Genomic DNA, 21,799 nt, shown 5'->3' on the forward strand with positions numbered 1-21,799 from the left:
GTGACAGAATCATAAGATGATGCACATAGATACCTTAAAACACAGTAATATAATTGCAAAAACTATTTGGAAAATAAAGCCATAATCAACCACACGAAATGTTCATCAGCTTTAGGAACCTGTTCACTTGGACAAAGTTTTGCAGAAGACATCAGCCTAGATAAGGTCCAGTTCACTGGATATAAATATCTCAATTTAAAATAATCAGTTCCCAAAGGAAAGCTAATCACGTTCTTTCAATGCTTTCACCTGAAAGCATGCTACACACCTGAAAGCAGCATAGGATCTCTGTCCAAAGACTTCTTAACATGGTCAGACTCTCCAGTTAGTGAGCTTTCATCAATTTTGAGGTCATTTCCTTGAATGAGGATGCCATCAGCTGGTAAAAGGTCACCTACAAGAGACCATTAGGTGTGTTGACTTCAGATACTTCTTTGAAAACAAAATAAAGTTCAACTCAAAAAAAAGTTTACCATATTTCACTTGTGCAATATCTCCAACAATTATGTCAGCTACTGGTATTTGGATGACTTGGCCACCTCTGATGACTGTGAATTTCTGTTCTTGTTCAATACGGCTCTGCAGTCCTCGAAATTGTTTCTCTTTACTCCAGTCATTGAAAGCTGTTACTAATACAACACAAACTACAGAAAGGAGGATTGCTGCTCCTTCAATCCAACCTGCTTCAGATTCCTCCTCCTCTTCACCAACATTTACTGATCCACATACTGTAGAAAACAAGATTTAGAGCATTTAGAGCAGAAGGCTTGCAGCAATAATTATTTCATAAAACAAAAGTTTTCACAAACAGAAGAGTGGTTGCTAAACATTCTCCTTGCTAGCCTTTAAGGCAATTCTAGATTATTTTCAATAAGGGTAGCACACAAAGAACATCCGTGAGATGCTGACAGAGAAAGCTATACCCAGTTTGCATTATCTTGTTAAGTGACATGCATTAAGAGGCAAAGATTGGACAACTAGTTATCCACCTCCTGATGCCAACATTTTCTACTTTACCCTTCTCTCAACAAACCAGATGCAATTGCGAAAGTTTAGTTTAACTGAGGCCAGATCCCTCCATCTTCTGTTTTGAGCTTTTAGCTTCATTTCTTAAATTGGAAAGTTACAAGTTCATACTGCAAAATCATGAAAAAAATTAAGACATACTGACTTCCTAAAAGAAGCCAATGAACACAAGTTACAAATCGCTTAAATATTTGAGACAAAGATATTTGTACAAAAGCTTGGCTGATCTCAGACAAATCATAGCTCCTGCTGCTTATATTTCATCTTTTCCACTACTTTGTCTAGAATCAGCCTAGATCATGACATGGGAAATCCTGTGTTACCTTTTTAAGGCAAGATAGAGTCCTAGTGCTCTCCCCATAAGGAATAATCAGCTACATTTCCACAGTCTTATTGTCTTCCATCAGATTCACAATAGTAGCATGCTGGACAAGGCAAGTCAGTATTATAACAGAGGTAGGTATCTACTTTTTTTTTTTTTTACTTACATGCTTCATTTCCTCCAGGAGGCTGGTAAAAAGAAAGGCCCAAGGACACTACGGCTGCAATTTCTAATATAATTAGTGTAACATCCTGTAGTGCTTCCCATACTAACTGAAGAAATGTTTTTGGCTTTTTAGGAGGTATAAAGTTCTTCCCAAAAACTGCTTCTCTCCTTTCTATATCTGCTGGATTTCCACTTAAACCTATTTAGTAAGAAGACAAAGTTAGTGATTCCCCATTCATGGAGTCATGTGTCACTCCATATTTTATAATAATACTGAAAAAAACATATCAAGCATACTTACACAGGTTAAGTATCCTTAAACCAGGCTTGCTATATTTCGTAATCCACATTTCACCAATAATCAGTAAAATGAAGGTCTACCTACTTGTACTTAACATGGTGGAACAACAAAATAACTGTGACACTCCCCCCCAGAAAACGTAAATAAGCGTGCAAGACAAGATTATTAGAGGGCTGCTCCAAAAGTAATGCCTCCTATTTTATTATATTGCTCTGCTGCATCAGAAGCAGATGTTGGTGGTGGTATGTTGGTAAAGGATGAGCCTTCCCACCAATATTCCACTACAGATGGCAGCAGGGGGCAGTCAGACAAAATGATACCTGACATGGGAACACGAATGAAGCAAATGTGTGGAACTGAATTCCTCCGTGTGGAAAAAAATTACACCTCTTAACATTCATTGATACTTGCTGACCGTTTGTGGAGACCAAATAGTAGATGTGAGCATAGTGAGGCAGGGGGTGGTGAGTTTCAGCATTGATGACAGTTGGTCATCTCCACTGAGCAGATTTTCAAGAGCACAGAACACAGGCTCTTGCTCATCACTGGCAAAAATACACTGTTAACAGTGGTGACTGTGTTGAAAAACAGTGTTTTGTAGCTGAGAATTAGCTCTATCAAATAGTATCATTGTGCTCTTTGCATACGTTATAGTTTCCATGTAAATAAACAGGTTACATTACTTTCAGAGCAGCCTACATAGTAGAACTGGTACTACAGAGACTGAGCAGCACCATCCATTTCTAGCAAGCCTGGGACTCCAGCTCTGGTTGCCACAGTATGAATTCTGCATTCAGAGAGAGCTTCTCAGGATCCTGTAATTCATCTAATACTTTGATATGTTTAATTAAATTAATAATTTAAAATACTATGAATGCCAAGTTTATGCATTATTTATCATATAAAACTCCATGAAAGTCACTGAAGCTCTCCAGGAATCACAAGGTGAGTAGCAGCCACAGAGCTGCTTCAATCTGGACAGCAGCTGTTGACTGCTCTGAAGCTTCCATCTCTTCACAACCCCCATCTGAGAGTGTATGTGGGACTGCATATGTAGTCAGTCCTTATGGTTTATCATCTCAGCTTTATGCTCCCCTTCTTTCTTAGGAACTGTATTTCTTTCTGAATCCTTTTCACTGCCTTGGTTCTCACACCATCCTTGAGGACACCAATAATTAAGAGTGAGGGACGTTCACCAGAAAGTGCTGCATGCTTTAATATTTAGCTAAGCCCATAAAAATAAAAGAATAGCAAGTATATTAAATGCAAAGTCATGCACCCAAGGTCTTCCATATGTTTAGTTCCTGTTGAAGCCTTCAGCAATAGTCAGTTGCCTAATGCCTCACTACAGTTTTCAATTTGCACCACTAGCTCCTTTTGGAAGGGAAAATGAATCAACTTTTTGCTGTATTCAGAGCAGAGCTTTGGACACCCCACAACCCTATTGTTTCACGTTGTTGTAGTATGTGTTTCTTTAACAAAGACAATAAAGATGCCAATTTTTTGAGTAGTAGTTTTTCAGTAGTTAACCCAACTGCTTAGGAATTATCAAAATATTAAAAACACCCTAGGTAACCAACAAGTATGCAACTGGCTCTCATATTAAATGGATAATCTAACATCTCCAACAGTCGTTTCCTAGAATCAAGTAGGAACTAGTAAACAATCAAAATGATGTAGACTCATGGAAGCATTGATGATGGTCTCCCTTCAGAAAACAAGGAGGATTTTGTTATTGCAGATGCATCAAGCATTCATTTATTTGATCTTACTTGAGTTTGTACACATAAAAATGACATAAGCATCAGCATTAAATAGTAAGAAATTAATTTATTTAAAGTGATACTGATCAAAGACATCTCCTATTTCTATATCTCATTTTATATCAAGTAGGTCTGATCTTCATTTTGTCCAAAAAGAGACATTATCTTACATTGTCAACAGCCTCAAAGCAAGCAATAACACACCAAACTTGCCCACTCCATTTCAAAACTATCTGTACTTTGGCAGTGAAGCCACTAGAAATTATGCAAGTCAGCATTTCATACCATACAGAGATCTTCTGAATAAGAAGCGTCATTAGGCCTCGCAGATATGCACACGACTTCAGAGAACTCTAAGTAGTGTAATGCACAGAACAGAACCATAAACTATTCTGAGTTAGAATGAACCCGTGATGATCAAACTTAACTCCTAGGCAGCTTTCATAGTCCTGCTCAGGTTTTCTCCTTAGAAATTTCTTTGCTTTTATATTTACACCTTGAATAACAACATTAAGACCTAGTTCTCCTTCTACATTAATTCTACAGTAACACCCCTCTAAGACAATCTCATTCTCGAAAAATTCATGTAGGGATTTAGAACCAAAACACCATTTCTGTACAATTTGTAACTCATCTTAACCTTTTCTGATGTAATTATCAAGTTCAGCTATTGAATCCTTGCGAATTTTTGAGCTGCTATCACACTTCTAAAAAAGCTGCATCTTTTTATCAAGTTAGTGATTGTTAAACACATCTAAAATGTTAAGCTCTTTTAAAAGGAGAGGCTCTGATCGTGCAGTTCTTAGTACAGTAGAATCAGTTTGCTACGTAGCTATGTGGCGTTATAGGACACCTATGAAGTAAACCCTGCAGTACACCATCTGCTTGGTGCTTTTCATGAACATACATCCTTATAGCTTGTAATAATGGGCCTTAAGCTTCACAGACCATGGCAAAATTGGATTTCACCCTCAGTTCAGTCCCCATTTTTTGAATACTATTGAAAGTTTCCCTTCTCACTGGAAAAACATCAAACAAAAAAACCACACACACACACACAAAAACAAACTTTCAATACCATTCAACAAGGTGCCAGGATACCACTGCTCTTACCCTATGAATGTTACATTGCTTGTACACATGCACTAACTTTAGAACAGCTGATGACGAGAAACAGAATTTTCATCCCTCAGGTTGTACGTGTTTCTTTGTCAGCCTAAAACTAGTCTAGTGGTCCATCAGGTATATGAGCTAGTATGCCATTTGTTAAAAGGAACCCAGTTGACCTTCAGAAATCATTTCAGCAATCTGGACTTAAGACATCTGGTGGAGAAAGCCAAAATACACTACATGTAGATGCACAGAGAAGTACCCTTTAGCATTATACGATCATGGAACTGCAGGAGTTGGAAGGGACCTCAAGAGATCATTGAGACCAAGCCCACTGCTAAAGCAGGTTCCCTATAATAGGTCCCACATGTAGGCATTACGGGGCTGTTCTTGAGACAAGGAGACAAACATTTCCATAGCACTTCAGAAGGACAGAAAGCAATACCTCTCCAGAATTAAGACAGCAAGTACTTCACTGCTACCAACATCAAGCTGCTTAAAAGCTGTAAGACCTGCTTAAATGCAGAATTTGCCAATATCTTGATTTTGGTACTTGGTATCAATCTCTATCTACAGCAGGACATCAACTTAGCATAAGCTAAACATGTTTAAAAAAAATGATTTCAATGAGATAATATAATTTAGATAACTTAAGCAATACAACTGGAGCCTATTTCTTTCACAAATTAAAACTCGCAGTTTTAAGAGGGTTAAGTCTTCAAGAAAACTTCTGGAAAGCTCTCAGCAAGGAGACTCATTACATTTATAAATAGTGACATTTCCAGAATGCCACTGAGTCTGAAATGGCAAACGTGTTTAAAAGATCCTTATTTCTAGAGACCAAGAATGCGTGATTACTTTGCGTACCTCCTACTCGTGGTTACAGTACCTTCCAGTACCTGAAGCTATACCAACAGTTAATCTTGTAGATCAACTGAAAATTACAGAATAGTGAATTATGAAGACTTAAGTTAGACATGGCTTAGAAATACCATAGTATTGTACTATAGTACAATTACATAACAGATTTCACTAGTTTTAAAAATTGCTATATTAAGGAATGCAAAAGTTGGGTCACAACACACAAGAACTAATTAGCCCTGCATTTGACTACTAGAACCTTGTTCTATGACAGCATGATCTAAATTGTTCATGCATCCCATAGTTCACAAGCTTATACATTCATAGCAGGTTAAACACTGTTATTTTGCATTGCTATTTCCTATCTGGATTCTTGCATCAAAGCTTCCTCCTATGTGCAATTTTGCCACTAATTCAAAATGATGCATCAGTTGTACCAGTTGGAAACCCTTGCTTATTATCAATCTGCCTTAGAGAAGAAAGACTATTTTATTATTATAGTAACTGAAATACTTTTATAAACTTTGTTATATTAAAACAACAAACTAGTTTGACTGAAGCATCTCCTAAGTGGAATTTTCTCAGTAATAATGTGAAAATCATCTTACCTTCATTTGGTGAAGTTTTCAATTTTGTACAGATGCCCTGCACATCTCCATAGCATTCCTGTATTTTATGCAGTGCATCTGTAGCTCGAAGTTCCATAAGAGAACGGAGCTCTGCAAGAGTGACTCCAAATTCTCCATGATTAGCTTCTTTGACAGCATTTTTTACACCACTATATGCAACCGAGTTGTTTGCCATATCACCCATCTTGTATGTAGTCTTTAGCGACGGAAATTTCCAGTAAGGAACAAGACTTCAACTTAAAATATTTCCAAAAGGAAAATAAATCCTCTGGGTAGAAGACAGTCAAGGCAGCAGACACATCACCCAAGTAAGAGACCCATTTTGGAGAGATATCTTTGAGGTCGTCCCATGGCGAGCTCTGTTCCCCAAGCCAAATGACAGGCACAATCTAGGGAAAGAATAAACACAGATTAATATATCACATTGCAAGACAATCCTATCTTACTGAGGCTACAGAACAAATTTCTGCTTAAAGACAAGTTCTATATATTTCTCACAATGTTTTTAGTCAGTATTCAGCTGGCATAGTGATAAGGCATAAAATAAATGTTTCCTGTCCCAAAATAACCCTGCATTATTGCACTCCCTAACCTCTCAGAAGAGCTGTTGTCTTCACATCTTAGATCTTGCTTGGTACATCCCTATGGTTTGTCACCAACAGGGAACCTTTATAAACGCCTGAAAGTAAATCAGCTCCCAGGGAAATTAAATATGGAACATCCACTATGGGCAACACACAATTATCAATAAGTTCAGGTCACAAATACTGAACTATCACAAAAATACCAGAGAAGTCTCAAGATGAAGAGCTCAAGATGAGCAAGCTTCCGAGCACATGCATGAACTCATTTGTGCAAATCTCAAGGATAACAGCTTCAACAGTAAGCTAAAACCACATATGAACCACTTTTGTAGTGTCACTAAGAATATATTTTCAGGCAGATATACATCTGAACACATTTTCATGTCCAAGCAGTTTTAGCACCCCACTGTAGCCCATTTCATCACAACTCACGCCTCATACAGAATCTTCATTTTATTTTTTGGAAGAAAAAAAAATAAAAATGCACAGTGCAATCCTCCTAAAAAGCGATATGGGAGAGACTAAGATCAGCTCTTCCAGTTAACACCAACCCACAGGATTTGACCTGCATAGGGACTCTATATTTGTAATTTCCTGCTCAGCTGACACTTTCTGCATATACACATGTATCCATTTAACAAAGCACACAAACTCTTCATGCCTATATAAAGATCTGCTTCACGCAGAAGACAGGAACCTCATCACGTAGGTCAGCTTTAATAACCTAACAGGTCAATTAACTATATATTCCCTCATGACACATTAAAGTTGCCAGCTTCAGATGGAAAATAACTTGGGCACTTCCAGGTCAACATGACTCCAAGGTGCCACATGCCCATCTGTCTAACACACCACCACCTGCTCGCCCCTCACTCAACCATGCCACAAGAGGTATTCAAATTCAGTGAATCTCATCTAGAAACTCCACTGTTGTTGCCGTGAAAACTAAACGTATCATGGGCTCATTCATTAGCAAAGGCAAAGAGTCACAAGTGAAAGATTTCTGGCTACTGCCAGGTCAGAACACCATGGGTCAGCCATGGTGACATCTACAAATAAGTACCTAATAACCTGAAATTTAAGTGTTCTGGAAAGCCTCAGTCCTCTGCTCCAGAAACAATCAGCTTCATCCATATCTGACCCACCATTTTGGAGATCTAGTCACAGTACTGCATTTACACTGAAGACAATGATACAGACATAGGAGTGAAAAATGTCATCACTATAGCTGTTCTTCTGGTCCCACATCTAGAAAATTCTGAGAAAAAAATGAATATCTATGGTCGTTTTCCAGTGAGAGATAAAAGGCATCAAACAATATTTATACGCGTAAAATTTCTGCAGCTTATACTATCAACTTAACTAACATAAAAATTCCATTTTAAACCTTGATAGCTTTCTTCATGTCAGTTATGAGAAAAATCTCAGAAACAACAACAACAGCAACAGAAAGAACCTACTGCAATAGTTTAAGAGCTCATGCCAGTGGCATTAACCTACGTGCCAGGATACAGTTTTCTACAGCTGTATTCTTCAGCAGAACATATTACAGTCAGATATGGTAACCTGTAAGTGATGGGACTCATGCAAATCATGTATGAAAGAATGCTTTTTAAAGGCGCCATTCACCTTTATTTAACCACCAAAAGTTGAATTTGTTGGCCAACTGGCACCTGGTCACAAGTTGCAACAGTGTAATAAGAAACAGATCAGGCAAATGAGTTTGTACGGATATGAAAAAGATACAGTAGCTGCTAATTATAGAAGAATAGACCAAACACAATGTCCAACAACTAATTATAATCAAAATTGATTCAAATATAATTAAGACTGTCCTGAAAAGCTCAATTCAAGATTCTAACTGTAGTTCTCCAACTCAGGCTCAAATAACTCCCAAATTCAGGCACGGATATGAGGTTAGAAAAGCTACAGCTCTAGTCATTGTTAACTTTCCACTGAAAAGGTTTGCAATGGAGTTCTAAGCCATACCAATACTTGTTTTCACGTGACGTTGTGAGAAGAGCAATAATGTCACTTAGTAACTCATACTGTGCTTCACACTCCAGCCCAAGTATTTTTCTGTCACCTAGATTCATTTTCACTAAGGCATAATACTCTTAGGGACTACCTATTGCTAAGTTTTTATACTGAAAGGATTTCTCATATGTCCTGGTATCCTAACATACCAGCAGATCTTCAGGGTTCACAAATATCTTCAGGAATCTTATATTAATACAAAAGCAGTGCAATTCTGCAGATCAGATGTTGTAACATTACGGACTATTCTGCACATCCCATTTCAGAAATATTTCCAGAAAAGTTAGAGGAATAGTGACAAAAGCTCTTTAGATTCTGAATTCTGACCAAGAGCAGATCTGAATGATAAAAAAACTTTACTAAACGTCAACAGTTTTTGATCAACAGATCAAAAAAATCAACCTACTCCAGTAGCTACATTTTTTTGCCAAGCATTTCAACAGTGTAAGAGCACAAGTTCAGAATGGATGTGTATCCTGACCAAGTTTCTCTGCTGTTTTCTACTGTAATATATCACTACAAGTTTCTTTAAGAAATATCCTTAAAGTCAAACCTTGCAACATTTAAACATTTCCTGTTACAGCAAGTTCCAACAGTCTGCTGCAGTAACAAGAAAGTGACAATGTAGAAGGAAGCTGTAAATCCTGAAATTCTAGTATCAGAAAATAAAGTATATTCCTTAAGGTAAACAGGTCATCTAATATTTCTTTCTCCCAGTACTCCATTATTTTACTTGTTTGGATCAGTGCTCCAGTTCTAAACTCTACTCTTCCAGCAGCCATTTGAAATGCACTATTTGAGCACCCGAGCTCTGAAGCAACTCACTCTAAGCTTCCAATCCACTAATATCTCAAATTTTGAAATCAGGCAGTTGCAATAACCATTACCAGCTTCTTGCGCACCATTACATGAATTGCAGCTTATCAAAAGTTTTAATTCAGCTGAAGACACACTAGCGTACAGATTAAAGCTGCATATCAGATGATTAAGAGAGAGAAGTCAGCCTGCTATTAGGCACATCCAGTTTAACACTAGCAGCAACTTTAATGCTCCAGTATGTCAAACTTGGGAGACAAAAAAATCCTGTACTGTAAAGGCACCTGACGCTGCCATTATAGGTAGGCTGAAGATACCTGTGCCAACCGTTGTGAAAAGACACTGCTGTCCCACGACTGTGACAGCTCCACCAATTCAAAGTCATCGTGGCTGCCTGCCAGGAGAACTGCATCAAACTGACACTCAATAGCCGAATGTGTTTTGTTATGCGGTGAAGGCAGTAATTTAAAGTAACTGAATCAAAGATTAGCTGTTTCCCAGCTGTGTAAAAATTCAACCGTTTCACGAGTCTCTAGTTGAGACAGAAAATGCCAAAGTCAAACACATACACAGAGATGTTTACCACGGCATGACAAGACTATAGACTACAACTCTGTCCAGTGCCACCAGCACATACCACGTTGACCAAGCTAGGAGAAACTGCAATGTTTCTTGCAGATATTTCATAATATTATAAATACAAAGCTGCGTTAGTTTTCTTTTCCCTGAAAAAAGAAGATACAGTTGCTATTGCGACAGCCCTTAAAGATAATCACGCTTCAAAAAGGGTCTCCAGAAATAGTCCTTCATAGACATAAGTAAGACTAAGCCCTTTATTTGGAAGCAAGCTATAATCCTCCTTTTACACTGGTTAAAATTAGGACTACCTTGAAGTAATAGTTTGAAGTGGCAACACAATCAAATGTGAACAGGAGAGGTCAAAGGTAGCACAATTACTATTGCCCAAATGCACAGGAACTAATACACCAACAAAGAACCACCTAAGCCTTTCCTATTCAATTTGTGTTTAATGCTGGCTTCACCAAGGAGTCACCAATCATCAGGAAACCTTTTAGTAGGAATTAAGAAAATTAAATCTTAATATTTCCAATGAACTCATACTCCCTAGAAGCCAGAACTTCAACAATTACATATCCTGTGATACTCAATTTAATTTATTCATCTGCATGAGCACTATGCATTCAGATTTTAAGTATTAGCTGGTACTAGTATTTGACCTTCAGCTACACACTAAAGCTGGCTGCTGTAATATAGGAAAAGGCTTGCAAAGTGATTATCTCAGGAAAGCCTTTGTTTAATCTAATTAGTTCAACGAAGACCAGACAGATCTACATACGAAGAGGCTGCAGTGTTAAGAACTGTCCCCATATGTTTCAGTTGTCATGCCATTTTAATCTGTTTTAAAGTTTTAAAAAAACAGCTTTAATACACTGAAAAATCTAATATGCCTTTGCATACATTAGGTTGAAATCCATGGAACTGGGTACGTTCCATAGCCTCAAGCTATCACATGACTTTTTTCTTAGGAGGAAAAAAAAAGTTGTCCGTAATATTATTATTCTGGAAAGTATTGGTGACAAATCTACCTGGAGAATATGCTAAAAATGCCAAGGTATTCTGCTCTGGAGGGTGATTTTCTTACTTTTAAGAGAAAGCCCTCCTACCAACTTAGAAAACTACAGTAACTCCTCACTTATTTCACAGTAAATGCATGCAAATAAAACACAAAGCTCGTAGAGCACTGTATGTATTTACAAGTCACGATCTCACAAGTTAAAACACGCACAACTGAAAGGAGTCAAAGTGTAAAGCAGTCAAATCACTTCATGGCACGCTGCTGCTTTACTGCAGACATCTGAGCCTGCCTTATAAAGAGGCAGTTGAGAGTAGATGGAAGACCTAAGGCGAGTGCACTATAGAGGAAGATGCTCAGAACGAGTAGTTCTTAAATAAATTGCCTTTCAGCCCTATATTTGCTCAGCAGTGTTGCAGTGACAAGTTTAGTTTCTTACAGAAACTGCATTCCAAGCAGTAAATTAATCAAGAGTCCTGAATTTCGCTGAGTTTTCAAAGCCAAATTTTGTTTTGTTCTGAAGTTTAATCCTAGGAGGCAGACGTACTTTGCAGAAATAAAACTAGCAGCTGTTCCAGACTGCAGTGGATACACACACTATTGTCTACCACATTTACCTAAGGGATGGCTGATGGCTACTGTGATCATTGTGACAGCAATGTCATCTAACACAATTTTCTTTGCTTTAAGACCCCACTCATTTCTTTTTGAAATGATGCCTAACAAATTAGGATTTCATTAGTCTGATGCTGTTAATTCTGCATTGCAAACTGGCAGTGTTCATGCAAAGGATTCCCAGACTCTTCCCTTCCTCAGAAGCAGTCAAGGAAAGTTATCGCAGACTTAAAGGTGAGTTATTAGGCAACTAATGACAGATTTTGATTCATTTCCCATACATATCAAGCTGATGAAAAGCTTTCCTTTGTATTCATGCACAGCATGAAGAAAGAGGTGAAGCTTCCCTTATGAAGCAGCTTACTCTGCAGTCAGCAAGCAAACAGATATGGTTCTATACCACCAGCTAACAGCCCAGACCTCACTGCAATGCCTCTTCCAAGCCCTGGCACTTCCACACTCACGAAGCAAGTCATCTCTGACTGCAAAGACAGCTTGATTAAGAATTAAAATTGGAAAATACATTCCAGAGAAATGTTAGAGTAGAATTTTTGAGTAGAAAAGAAGCTTTGAGTAGAAAAGCTGTTTTATCAAAAGCCTAACTGAATCATTAGCTCTCTGAAAGTATTTTGACTTCACTGAAAGAACCAAACAGATCTAAGAAGAGAACGGTCAAACTTCAAAAAAGAACAACTGACTGATACATACTGGAGAGTCCTCGAGAATAAAATCCATGCCATCATTAGCCTGTCAAATCACTGAAAGCATCGAGCATTCCAAGCACTTAAAACACTATGTTTTCACGTTTTTCTATTTCATCTTGCAGTGCTGGGTTAACCACAAGAAGTCAAATACTTCTTCCCCCACTGGCAACACTTCAGGCCACTAACACATGCTTAAATGCTTTTCTGGAAACAAAAGTTACTTATTCTAAATCTCCATCCACTGAGCAATGTCAAGGGACCTTCTGCAGCCCTTTACCCTGACCAACATTTGAAGGGCTTTTTCCCTTTTCTATCCACAGGGCATGATGCTACCTTTCTCTGTACTGCCTTTTACACATCTCAGCTTCTTTTTGTTTAGCAGTGACATCATAAACTAAAACAAAAAGCCTACATTTGACAAGAGTACTTATAATGCCAAGTAATTCCACTGTTAAGACTATAATCCCACAGGAAAAGTTTTAACCTCTAGATATGACTGTTTCCCATTAGGCATTATTTCTAGTGCATTCAAGTACCTAGAATGCATTTACTGTGTGCGTCAGCTTCCTCGGATAACTTGAGATGTCCCTAGCTGCCAAAATTTGGACTGAGGCAGCAGATGGCTGAAGCCAAACCTGGAATATCACAAGGTTCCTATTTACTGCTGTTTAAAATGAATTAATTTATTTATTTTGAAGTGTTTGCTTTCCTAATGCCCAACCTCTTTACTTCAGATCCATTGGGTCCTGAATAGATGACTGAGGATTTAATGTTTCTTAATCCTACACAGTTCAAGATAAAAATGTTTATTCAGGATAACAGTGTTGTCACACACACACAAGAGCAACTTTATATATAGCCTAAAACTAGGAGGAGGTGGCTCCTAGCAAAGTCATTCCTCGATAAATATTCACATTAGTAAGTTTACCACACATCTCTGTGTTTATCAAAACACAGTTGACAGAAGTTATAGCACAAGAAACAATTTTTTTTTCCTATAAAAGAGAAAGTAACACATGACATCCTGCTAATTAAAATTATACATCATTAGATTACAGAGCTTGGTTGCATTCCCAAATTACAAGACGCATTCCAGTCACAAAACCTGTCAGGCATGTGTTAAATGAGGCGTATCCTGAGCCCATGACATTGCTATATGCAGCCAAGTTTCAAGTAAAAGGAAAGTGAGACAGCAACTGTGCCAAACTCCATCCAACAGAGCTGGAATTGGAGTCATGGATTTTAGTTACTTATTGTATTTAAAGCTTAGCTCATGATTGGACCAGCTGAATGTGTTTCTTACATTCTGACAATAATTACAACTCAGCAAAACAGGCACTGACTTCCTCATAAGTTATTTGTGCTGGCATATCACTTGTCTTGAGAAATTTCTTATTAAAAAACAAAAACAAAAATTTTTCTTCCAACAAATTCTTTAATTATTGCTGCCTCTAACACTTTCTCCAGTATATTCTGAGCTAAACTATTCTGATGTTACTTCTATATTTACTTCCTTTTTTTAATCCCCTTTACTAGCACACATGTATACAACCGTAACTGCTTTATTCAAACTAAGCAATTATTTTCCTCTCTTTCCTTAAGACAGCAAGCAGTAGAGGTCAAAATTTCTTTGATCTAAAGCTTAAGTCAGCTTGAAAGAGTTTCTAATACTGGAAACAGTCATTGTTCATTTCAGAGCATGATGTGCCCATTTAAGTAAAAACATTGGCAATTTAAAATGTATGTAATATTTCAGCCAGAACAAGACAGTCATAATCTCATGCCAATATGAACACCCTCCTTTCAAAACGTTTCTTTTTTTTCTCTATGTTAATATCCTCTTAAGCAGAGCTGTATGCTTTCAATTGTAACCACGCTCTTCCTGATAAAGTACCAAAAGCTGTGAGCTAGGTTGCATTCAGGTGAAAGACAAAATTCCATGCCAACTTTATTCTTTCTGTATTCAGGAAATATAGAGTTAAATTTTAGATTATTCTCAGGAATGACAGGAAATATTTATGCCTAGTGAGATTAAACCTATAAAAACTTCTGTAAAGCCATTCCGTGTATCACTGATTCCTTTCAAATAGGGTAGTACAAATAATTTGGAAAAGTCTGAAGGCTTTTTTGCTAACTTGGACTTACTGCTATGTAGAAATAGTACTAAAATACTCTATTAGATAACTGAATTGTAAGAACAATACATAAACAGGTTTCCATGGCATATCATCCATTCATAATCCTCAAATTTATCATCCCTTCCTTTCCCAGTGATGGTTTGTAACTAATGAAAAATAAAAACCAAACATGTTGTAAGAGCTGGGATATCCCCAATGAGCACTGCCAGTTGTTTTGCTCTTGTGTTTAAGGAGCTTCCTTCTCATCCCATGACATGCCAGTTCAAAAAATTTCAAAAGATGAAAGCTCTTGAAAAGCTTTTTGGAAACATAACACTGTTAATTCTTATCCTCACTCCTAAAGCCTTACTCTTTGGAAAACCTATAACTTGAAAGCTACAGTAGCTTCTGCTGCATGCCATATTAATCCCCCTCTGCCAGAAATACACCAAGAAAACTGGCTGAAGAGTTGTGAGAGAATCACTTTCAGAAACTGCTATTGCATTTCCCATTCCCAAGGAGCTAAAGTTTGTTACTTCAAGTGTAGATCAGTAATGTAGTCTTTTTGAATTACCTACAAGTTTCCTGCTCCTTGTGGTGCAATTTGTTTTATTCTCCAGGTTTGTTTTTTTTTTTTTTCTCGTTTGTTCACTCTTTTTTTCCTGTGAATCTACTCCATTTGAATGAGACAACGTGGGAGCTTTTGCAAACTTCATTATGATAATACTAAGGAACACAATTACTAGTCCACCACCAAAAACAAAACAATAAATTTTCTTGGCAGAATTAATTTCTTCAACATGGGCAAGAAGTGTGCGAGCAGGGTTAGTAAACAAGTTGCACAAAGCTATAGTTCCCATCAGTGCAACTTGAGGGAGCTAACAAGCTGTCAACCAGCCTCAGATCACCAACAGTATATCTGTGCTACAACAGTGAAGCTAAACCAGAGGCAGCTCTCCTTTGGCACTGAAAGCACTACAGACTTTCACCTTCTGTCGCTATTATTTCTGCTACCTTTATCCTTTTGCACTTGGAAAAGCTATCTACATTAACCAGTAACACCACTAATGGTTGCGGTTGGACTTGATGAACTTTTTACTCCCTCACAGCACCTCTCAGTCACTGAGACAATGCCTTACTTTGGGTCCTGCACCAAGTTCAACTCCCATGGGACATCCTGCACTCCAAGCAGTTTTACTAAGTTCCTTTACTAAGTCTTTCTCTTGACCTGTCCCTGAGGATGTCCAAGGCCAAGCTGGATGGGGCCCTGTGCAACCTGATCAGTGGTTGGCAACCCTGTCTGTGGCAGAGAGGTGGAAATAGATGATATCTTTGAGGTCCCTTTCAACACAAACCACTCTATGATTTTCTACTACTCTTGACTTCTTCACATCAGTGCCAACCACCACTTCCTTGATCAAGAGTTCTTTTTTTTTTTTTTTTTCGGGGTCAGCAAAAGGATCTTCTCCTCTGGACCCAAATTGCTAGAAAGCACTATATGTGTTCCCAAACCTCCAACTCCAAGGATTGACTTCAGTCATACAATTTTCTACGGTTTAAATGTGGGCTATTTGCAGCCCACCCAAAACAGAATCCAGAAAGCATTTTTCCACAGCTGCAAAATAAAGTCAAAAATATTTTACAATCAGGCTTTCTGCTACTAAATGAACAAGTTGCGCGACAAGATTGCCTAGAAGATTTTCCACAAGATTATTTATTTGTATCAGCCCTAAAGGCCACATGCACACAGCAACCTTAAGGAATCCGCATTCAGATACTGCTGGGAGCACCTTCACAGAACTACTGTGATGCTGCCACCTTTAAGATCATTTATCTCCATTAAAGGCCTATTTTCCCTCTGTCATTTCAGGTAAGCGACATGTCACAAAACAAATCACATGATATATCTCTTTTCCACCAAGGCCGGACACTGTTTGAAGTGAACAGCTAATTTACCATGCTGTCAAACAGCAGCTCATATAGATTTAGTCAACTAAACACTGAAGAGCAAGCAAACCGGTGCCTGTTTCGTTCCAGTACAATCCTTATTCCATCAAGCAGGGAAATGTCATACCTCAAAAACCTTAACCCGCTGGGCCTCACCCAATACTGCATGCTATTATGGGCACTACAATGTAAAATTACACAAAACTAGAGGGAAGATATGAAGAGCAGCTGAGGGCTCTGGGTTAGCTTAGCCTAGAGCAGAGGAGCTGAGAGGAGGCCTCATGGCAGCTGCAGCTCCTCACAGGGAGTGGAGGAGCAGTGCTGAGCTCTGCTCCATGTGACAGTGACAGGGCCAGAGAGGACGGCATGGAGCTGTGTCAGGTTGGGAGTTAGGAAAAGGTTCTTCACCAGAGTGTGGTCAGGACTGGAAGAGGTTCCCCAAGGCAGTGGTCATAGCACCAAGCTGCCAGAGTTAAAAAAGTGTCTAGACATATGGCCTGATTTTTGGGTGGTCTTGTTTGAAGTCAGAAGTTGGAGTCGATGGTCTTCATGGGTCCCTTCCAACTCAGAATATTTTATGATTTCATGAATCTACAATTCTACGAATATCCTGTGGTCATGGATCATTGAAGAAAGAAAACAAAAGAAACCTACTCTTTGGATCTGTTCTTTCTGAGATGCCTGGCAGACCAGATGTTAATTCCCAAACCAAAATCTGAAGACTGTCAGGGTCAGTTGTTTTCCTCTGTTCTCTGTGTGAGAGTTGGACAGTCTTAAATTGCTACAGTTGGTATGTATTCAGGTTGTACATAAGGTACCTTGACAATGAATAGAAATCAGTTGATTTAGCTTTTTTTTTTTGCCTATATATATATATATATTTTTTAATTTTATTTTTTAAGAGTTACACCATGTAATTGTGTCCATCACCAAGACTTTCCTGCTCCCAGAATCCTGAGACACATGTGAGAGTTGTCTGCTACTCTCTCTTTTGAACTTGATCCTTGTGTGTCTCCTCTAACTTAAGATATGTTATGAATCTATGGGAGTGCTGAGGACTAGACAGTCATTTCCCCTCACTCCCCTGAAGCACAAGGCTTTCAGGAATAACAAAGAGAAACAGCATGCTCTTAGTGCCTATCACTTAGCTACTGTTGATGCACATACTGAGGCTTCAGCCTCATCTAAGTTCTGAACCCTCAGCAGTAACTCCACAGGGTTAGTTCAGTACTGGTAACATTGTTCTTATCAAAGGAGGACATCTGAATTTGGAGACTACTGAAATTAGTTATCCCAAGGACCAAAAGCCTATCCATCCGTACAAAGGCTACAGATCATCACTGACTCAGCTGCATCAGACCTGTTTTGTTCTAACAGGCAGCTAGTTCCCACAAGTGTTTATTTTACAGCAGTGCACAATCATGTTCTTCAGCTTTTCCAGTCAGATTGTTTCCAGCAATAGCACAGAGCTTCTTTGAAGTAAGGGAATTGCAAAGGCATAGTATCAGCTTCTCAACAGACTTACTTCTACCATCCAGCAACAATTACATCTTTGACCAATTCCAACTGGCCATTGTGAAAGGCACAAATTCTTCCAAGAATCACCATTTCTTTGCCCAGCTTGTGGCTTTCAATTCACTTCCTCAGAGCAACTGTAATTCCAAATCTGACTGCAACACACTTCAGTTAAGCCCGTTTCTTTCCCCATGCAACCAGCCGGGTCTCACAGCGCAGCTCTGAAAAGCCAGAAGCTAAATTACGTTTTTACCTAAACCTTGCAGTACTAAGTTCCCCTTACTACAGCAAGCAGGTGCTGAGAAGCCAAGCACCTCCCGCAGTACCCAGTGAGACTAAGGAAAACAGTTTCTCCACTGGAGGACAGTGACTGAGAAGTGCATTAAAGATACCAGGAAACAAGAATGATACAGTGCCTCAAAACAAAAGTTACCATGAGTTGCCATAAGCTCACACAGTTAGCAATTTGATCCTTCTAGAAGTTACTTTGAAAGATGCAGGTATGTCTCCCTGCAAGCAGCCTCCTGCCTTCCTCCTTGGACATGTCTGAGAACTTTTCTAATTAAGAATCATTCTAGAAGTGTTTCCAAACAAACTACCCAAGGTAGACAAGATTTTGGGAAGAAAATGTACTACGGAGTCTAGCAGACTTCCCAGTTACATTACAAACTTCTTCAGTTAAATCTAGGCAGGCTAGCAAACTGGTTAGAAAGAACTGAAGCTTCTTAACAAGGAGTTTCACACATTGATAACTGCCTGCCTTGTTTTAAGGCTATGTTATAATTTAGGTCGTTTAAGTTACGTGCATATTCAGGTCTGTATGCTGCATCAAGCAGGTTTGGAGGCTAAGTTTTAGAGAAACTCCTAATTTCACTCCAACTTCAATATTTTAAAACACTGCTGCAATCTTCTTTTCTAAAGGGAAGGGATACTTTAGATCAGATAGCAGTCTATGCCAGCTTACACAAGTTTCTAAGCACAACTTATAAACAACAGTTCCAGCTCATTTTCAGAACATAAGTGTTTACACTGAATGTTTACAAGATTCTTTGTATGTTGCAACTGTAGATTCAATACTGAAACCGGCATGCAAGTCTCTATTAACCTAAGCCTACTAACCAGCAAGTTGATTCTAAGCGTGATACAGCCCTGCTAAGGGATACAGATTTTTGCACGTCTCCATTCCTGCCACTAAAATTTCTATCTGCACAAACCAGCATGAAGTTGTGGGTTTTTGGGAGGTGAGTGAAAAACAATCAATCTTGTTGGTATTTGAGCATGTATCCAGCAGTTATCCATGTAAAAGAACCATGCAGTGTTATCAAGCAACATTACTGGCAGAAGTCAAGTTCAAACTAAGTGTAAAGGAGCAAAATGTGAGACAGTTACACAGCTGTCTGTCAAAACCAGAAGCTAGTTTGAGGCATGTTGCCTCATGTATGTAATTAACACAGACCAGCTTAAGACAGCTTTCTTCCTTAAAAATCAAAAAGCAGGTGCTTACTAAAACATTACTTCTTTTGTTGAGAAACCATTATTAAAATAGGACATGAGCTGTCAAAAGCATTTTTCACTGAGCAACTGTTTTCAAGTACTTAATTACCTCACAATAAAACTGCTCAAAGAAAGCCTAAACAAAGCTATTTTAGGATATTTTATTATTTGAAGCTATTCTGAGAAGTTTCAGATACCTCCAAGTTAGGGAGCAAAAACTATATTAGGCCTTCCTAGAAAATGAAGCATTTCCCTGTGTACTGAGAACTCACAGCTGTTCTTGCCTGACAAGACATGGGTTTAAAGCAAGCATTATTAAGTCAAAATTTACAGCCTCTATTAAGCAGATCAGCCAGCTGTGGTTTACTTGTTAATGTGAACATTATTAAAATACATCTCTGTATTAAGACAAAAATTATTTAGCATGCCCACGAAACTCTAAATTCTGACTGTAAGAGGATAGTCTTGTCATAGGGATGAACTCCATGGCCTTAATCTACAAAAGCATGTCCAAATGGAAAAACTGGAAGAGTGGGATAAACAGCAGGGTGAGCAGTTACGAACAGAAAAAAAGAGTTGTTCTAACTCCTGTGTGAAAATCTAAGCAATTGCCTGCTGTCACAGAGCCAAGCAGTCACTTTTAGGTACCTGCAGATACAGCCTCAGGTATACTAAAAGAAACATCTAACAGGAAGAGACAGAGTGCTTGACTAGAATGAATTCTCAAGCAAGGTTTGCATGGTAATCTCACAGCTCTGAAATATTTGACAGCCATGAATTTTACTACCAAATGTCTGGACAAAAGACTCTGTGCTTTCCAGGAAATGCACCTTGCAGGCACGAAAAGCCAGAACACACCCTCAGACTTAATAATAAGAAGTCAGGCTCTCTGCATTGTAAGGCTCAGGGTTTCTTGTTCAGAGATATCCCGAAATAACAAATGTTAAAAGGCAATCCAACTCATTTTTCCAGAGTTGCCAGGCTTCTTTCTGACCAGCATGGCATAGAAGGTTATTCCCTCGGTCCTCTGAAACAGTTACATCATCCCCAAATTCCAGAAAGCAAAAGTAACCAGAAGGGTACTATGATACAGTAACAATACCAATAAGAGATGACAAAAACAGAAAAAACAGAATGGAACCGACTGGCATGTAAAGACGTCTGTTCAATTTCAAGAGCAATTGCTTTGCCTGCGGACACAATACATATATCAAGACCTTGTTCAAGGCCTGAAATTCTTTCACCCTGGCTAGGAACTTTTTTTTTTTTTTTCTATTTAAATATCTCACCTCTCTTCACATAGGAACAAACGGTCTGAAAATAAACAAACAGATACACAAAGCACTGTACTTTACTGAAAGATGTAAGTTGTCTCTTCCCCCATGAGAGGCTTCCAGATATTGTTTCCCCATGTACATGCAGTGTAAAATAACTATAAAACAACTCCAAAAATAGGGCTGACATGTATGCATACTTGTACATATGTTTAATATTTTGGCTTGGTTAGCCCCATCCAATCAATGACAAACAAAAACAGACCACACTTCATTACAAAGGTATACAGAACACCAGCGTTTAACATTATAGCAGGAGATAGCATCTGAGACACCTGATTAGCTTTCAGTAACTATTTGTTGACCCATTTTTCAGGAAAACCCCTCTTGCATTCTGCAACCAGTTTTTAAATCAGCATTTCACTTACACCCCTTTGAGAGGTACTACTTGGCTATTTCGTCTCAAGAAAGATATTTTTGCAGAGCCAGCAGAGGGAGTACAGACATCATTTTACTTACCAGCTGTGAAAGAAATACCTCGTGTGAAAGCAATAAAAGAACTGCACCTGCAAACATTACACAATTGGCTTAAAAAAAAAGACTAAGAACTTCTTCTGGCTTTCACATCAGCAGTGAGCAGAGCAAGTAATTTATTTTCAGTCCCCAACTAGTAGTCACATCTCAAAGATTTGCATCTGACAATAACGTCAGGAGAAACTCTAACAGTAGTAACAATTACCTTAAGCCTGATGGCTTAACAAGTCGGAAGAAAAACAAAAATAAAAACGTAGCTACAATTTAAGCTGGTAAACTGTATGGATTGTGCCATTTCTCATTTACAGGAAGGCTAAACCCCGCTGGTGGCTCACATCTTAAAAAGCAGCTGGCATGAACTTCAGAGAGTGAGATACTTGAAGCTCAAGAC

The 21,799-nt window shown here is 38.5% G+C and overlaps 1 protein-coding gene across 1 annotated transcript in view; it reads right to left on the bottom strand.

The window, feature by feature from the left end:
- Positions 1–6,566, bottom strand: part of ATP2B1 (ATPase plasma membrane Ca2+ transporting 1) — a 31,057-nt gene extending 24,491 nt beyond the window's left edge. The window contains 4 exon segments of the mRNA XM_019613705.2: positions 269–394; positions 474–728; positions 1,515–1,712; positions 6,157–6,566. Of these exon segments, the coding sequence (XP_019469250.1) occupies positions 269–394; positions 474–728; positions 1,515–1,712; positions 6,157–6,361 (784 nt within the window). The 5' untranslated portion in view covers positions 6,362–6,566.
- Positions 6,567–21,799: the final 15,233 nt, after the last annotated feature.

The sequence above is a fragment of the Meleagris gallopavo genome, chromosome 1 (assembly GCF_000146605.3).
Source record: "Meleagris gallopavo isolate NT-WF06-2002-E0010 breed Aviagen turkey brand Nicholas breeding stock chromosome 1, Turkey_5.1, whole genome shotgun sequence".
NCBI classification, from domain to species: domain Eukaryota; kingdom Metazoa; phylum Chordata; class Aves; order Galliformes; family Phasianidae; genus Meleagris; species Meleagris gallopavo.